The sequence below is a fragment of the Alligator sinensis genome, unplaced genomic scaffold (assembly GCF_000455745.1).
Source record: "Alligator sinensis unplaced genomic scaffold, ASM45574v1 scaffold1355_1, whole genome shotgun sequence".
Taxonomy (NCBI): domain Eukaryota; kingdom Metazoa; phylum Chordata; order Crocodylia; family Alligatoridae; genus Alligator; species Alligator sinensis.
Genome location: NW_005842435.1, coordinates 919659 through 924615, shown reverse-complemented (window position 1 = coordinate 924615; position 4957 = coordinate 919659). Strand labels below are relative to the sequence as shown.

Below are 4957 nucleotides of genomic sequence, written 5' to 3'. Positions count from 1 at the left end.
GGTGGGGGGGGGAACAGGAGTCGAAGGAAGATTTTGATGCTACTTTCAAGGAGCTGCATTTTAACACCCCATGCTGCAAAGGGTGGAAAACTCAGCAATGACTTTGGGAGGTTACAATGAGCTATTTCTTTGGAGACAGATATTAGCTAAAATCGTGACTGGAAAATCTGCTGACTGTATTACTGACTCTTTTCATTTTTTGCAGGCACCGCTGCGGGATTTACCATGGAAAAATTGCTCTGCAGCATCCTGGTGTTTGGAATGGCTGTCGTGGTCAATGCTTGTCCCAAATATTGCGTCTGTCAGAACCTGTCTGAGTCACTGGGGACTCTTTGTCCCTCCAAAGGCCTCCTATTTGTACCACTAGACATAGACCGGAGGACTGTTGAACTTCGACTTGGGGGCAACTTCATTATTAACATCAGTCGACTGGACTTTGCCAATATGTCTGGTCTTGTTGACCTCACTTTGTCCAGGAATACCATCAGTTACATACAGCCCTATGCCTTTGCTGACTTAGAGAGCCTACGATCTTTGCACCTAGACAGCAATAGACTGCCCAGTATTGGAGAGGATATTTTGAGAGGTTTAATTAACCTTCAGCACTTGATTTTAAACAACAATCAACTGAGCCGCATCTCAGATGAAGCTTTTGAGGATTTTTTGCTTACACTGGAGGACTTGGACCTTTCCTACAATAACCTCCGAAGCATCCCTTGGGAATCTATAAGAAAGATGGTAAACCTGCATCAGCTTAGTTTGGACCATAACCTGATAGATTATATTACAGAAGGGACGTTTGCAGATCTTCAGAAATTGGCCAGACTGGATCTAACCTCCAACAGACTTCAGAAACTTCCCCCTGATCCCATATTTGCCAGGTCCCAAGTAATTCCATTAGCAGCAACCCCATTTTCTCCACCTCTGTCTCTCAGCTTTGGGGGCAATCCGCTGCATTGTAATTGTGAGCTGCTGTGGTTAAGGCGGCTAGACAGAGATGATGATATGGAAACTTGTGCTTCTCCTCCTGGTCTAAAGGGAAGGTACTTCTGGTATGTACGGGAAGAGGAATTTATTTGTGAGCCACCTCTTATTACCCAGCATACTCACAAGCTGCTGGTTTTAGAAGGGCAGACAGCCACATTAAAGTGTAAAGCCATTGGGGACCCAAACCCAGTCATTCACTGGGTGGCTCCAGATGACCGACTCATTGGGAATTCCTCAAGAACGGCTGTCTATGACAATGGCACCTTGGATATCCTTATCACCACATCCAAGGATTATGGAACTTTCACGTGCATTGCAGCCAACGCTGCTGGAGAGTCGACTGCCACCATCGAGCTCTCAATTGTTCAGCTCCCGCACCTTAGCAACGGTACTGGCCGAGCAGCCCCACCCAAATCCAGGCTTTCTGACATCACCAGCTCCAGCAAGTCAAATCGAGGAGAGACTAAAGTTCCACCAGAAAGGACTGTTTTGGTGTCAGATGTGACAACTACCTCAGCTTTGGTTAAGTGGACAGTGAGCAAGTCAGCCCCAAGGGTTAAAATGTATCAGCTGCAATATAACTGCTCTGATGATGAAGTTCTAATCTACAGGTAAATGTGACTGTTAGTTTGTCCTTTGAATATTGGGGTGATGGGGGCCTGGGTTATACCGTCTTTCACTTATGGGTATTGGGTTGATCCAAACTAAGCTGGTAGTAACAAAAAAGCCTTAATATTTAATGAGTTTATGTTACATCTACCTGCCTGTCCCCCAATCTGTCTCATGATTTATACAGTACTAACCAGTTTAATACTTATGCTATGTAACTGGACATTTTTTACTGGATAGATATGTTAGAAAAATCACCATGGCATGTAGTGATCTTGCTGGTAGACTTGGCAAATGGAGGCAGGAGATAAAATTACCCTTCCTCTCTCTATCCCTATTCAGAATCAAAACACATTGGTATAGGAGGAAAGCATGAAGGGAGAAGTTTGTGCTTTATGCCTATAACCTGTGATCTACCCACTCCATAGTTTAAGGAAAGATTGCAAAGTCCATTGATGTTACTCTGGCACCTTTCATCCACATTAATGGCATGATTCACTTCTCACTTGCACCAGTTAAAACTGTTCTTGACATCCTTAGAGATTTTTCTGATTTACAACAGAGTAAGTGAATGAAGACACAGGACCTGATTAAACACTGTGCTAGTCCAGATGTACACCAGTTTTGAAGTTCAGTAGTGTTCCAGCAGTTAACCCAGGGCTCTGCAAAGCTCATGAAAAGGAAACATTCTGCAAATGCAGTGGTAAAAGTAGTAAGAAATTCCTTACTACTTTTCCAAACTAGGAAAAATTGTAGATTGCTGCTTTTTCCTTTTGCCTAGAAAGAATGATTGCTGCAATGTGTTTATGCTAATGATGAAAACTAGTGAACCTTAGAAAACACTGCTTCCTAAGGAAAAAACATAAGGAAAAACTTCTCTACAACTTGAGTGTCCAGGGTCCAGAATAGCCTCCCCCAGAAGTGGTACAATCACGTACTTTGGATATTTTCAAAAAACACCTGCTGGGGTCATCTTGACCCCAGCAGTCTTTCCTGCTCAAGTGAAGAGGGGCTGGACCTGATGATCTTGAGCAGCCCCTTCCAGCCCCTACCATGTATGAATCTACGAATCCTGGCTTCTAACTACAGAAGACAGTGATATTGAGCACAGAACTAAAGTTTATCTTCAGTGTCACTCATGGAAGCCAAAATCATAGGGCAAAATAGAGCCACATGTACTAACTTCTTTCAAATGGCATCTGACAAGTAGGTTGTTGTCTTTGAAATGTCATGACTAAGTCAGTTTGTCCCTAAGTGACCTATCTTCTGGCTGATTTCAGACCGCATAGATTGCCATCTCTATCTTCAGACTGTATAAATCTTTAACTTAATACATTCTCAATGGTTCTACAAGTCTGTGGTCCTGTAGCAAACAAAAATATGGTCCAACCGGGAATATATTACACTGTGATTATGGATCCTGCCTTATCAAAATAGAGACAATGCACACTTTGTTCATGGTGTGCACGTGTGTATTTGATCCTATATGAAGTGCTGGTGTGCCTCATTGCTTAAAGATGCCAGGAGGATTGGGAGTGTGATGTAAGTCACAAGAGCTGATCCTGGACTATTTGTGTTTGGTACTTTGCTTCCAGGTTGAATCCTTCCCTGCCTGCTGATAGGTAACGTAAGACCTGCCTGATATTTCTTCACTCAATACATGATCACTTTTTTTAACATTTCAAGGAGGTGAATGCCAGTATTTACAGAAACTGAATTCAAAATTTACACATGCTACTGTTAGAGTCAGAATTGCTTGTATGTTCAGCTAACTGGGGAACAGAAAAGTTAACATATGATTTATCTGGCTCTTCACAACAAAGACTATAAATGGACATTACCAAATGAAGCAGATCATGGGGTGTGTCTCAGTACAGCTGATCTGCTTCACTGGACGAAACAGACATTTCCCATTGTCCTGTATGTCAGCCACCTGCCACTCCTGGGAGTGACTGGGGCCTAATGATGTGGGACAATGCTCAGGGACGACCTCTGCAAACAGGGGAACCCCAGGTTTTTTTGCTTGCAAAGATGCACCACAAGTTGAAATCCCTGGGCACGCCTCTGCCAGCAGGATAACTTGGGGTTTCCCTGGTTGCCGAGTGTCCACTGAGTCAGGGCACAGCAGCGTGATACATGCCTGGGGAATGCCCTGCCAGAGGATTCTCAGGGCATGCCTTTGCAACTGAGGGAATCTGGACAGGTGCTCTTGGGACTTCAGGGTCCCAGTCCTATATACCCTCGTGACATCTGTTTCCAGCCTGAGAGACGCATGGCAACATTTAAATTCTGACAAAAATCCATAGAACAGTGATTCTTAATCAGGGGCCCATGGCCTCTTGGGGTGCATGGAGATACTTTCAAGGGTGACACAGGGTGCCATGCAAAGCTAGCACTGCTAGGGCCAAGTCCAGACAAGCATGATCATTTATTTCCCTGGAGACAAGCAGCAGCAGCACATCTTGCGCTGCTGCTACTTGTCCCCAGGAAATGCCCATGCCACATGTGCTCTGGCACACAGCAGGTTACCCCAGGTAGGGCAGGGGAGACTGGAGCTAGTGACTGTGTTGGCTCCAGCATCCTTACCAGAGGGCCTTAGGGAGCTGCAGCTGTGGGGCTCCTGCAGCTGGGAGCCTGGCCCAGTGGACCAGGGACCAGGCTCCAGTTTTAGGTGGCACATGCTGGTGCCCTGTGGCACCCTGCTTTTTTTTGCTGTGGGTTTTTTTTGGCTCCCAGGATCTCCCAAGGTAAACAAAGCCAACTCTGTGCTTCAAGGCAGCAGTGCAAGGCATGCCTGCATGTGTGGTGTGATGCCGCAGACAGGTCTGCGGTGCCACATACCACATGCCCGTGCTCGTTTGGACGCAGCCTAGATGTGCATACACAAGGCACAAGATAAACCCAGACATTTAAAAAGGAATTCAGGATGGCAAAACCATTCTGCCCTGATGTGGTCTTTCTGGAGTTCTTGGCAAGAAGAAATGCTCTATTGTTTTTCTGTAGTCAAAATGTGAGTGAAAACTAAGAGCTGGTATTTTCCAATGGGTTCCTCGAGTCTGTCAAGGTTGAGAACCGCTGTGCTAGATTTGAAACTGCTTATATCAGGGGTGGGCAAAATACAGCCCGCATGACGCTGCCTGTGCTTGCTCCAGACAGCCCCGTGTGGGCTACAAGTGCCTGCAGCAGGGAGCGCTGGCCATGGGGCAGGCGAGGGGCCATTTTTCCCCATGCTCAGCACCAGCTTCTTCCCTGCTGGCGAGCAGGGGGTTGGGGCTGTGCGCTGCCCCCCGCCTGTATCGCAGGATTGGGGGGCACTGGGTGTGAGTGGGTGGGGAGCCAGTGGGAGCACAGGGCCCAACAC

The 4957-nt window shown here is 46.3% G+C and overlaps 1 protein-coding gene across 1 annotated transcript in view; it reads left to right on the top strand.

Annotated features, from left to right (window-relative positions):
* Positions 1-225: 225 nt before the first annotated feature.
* LRFN2 (leucine rich repeat and fibronectin type III domain containing 2) overlaps positions 226-4957 on the top strand; it is a 63188-nt gene continuing 58456 nt past the window's right edge. The window contains exon 1 of the mRNA XM_006030284.1: positions 226-1598. Within this exon, the coding sequence (XP_006030346.1) occupies positions 226-1598 (1373 nt within the window). The remainder of the gene's footprint in view (positions 1599-4957) is intronic.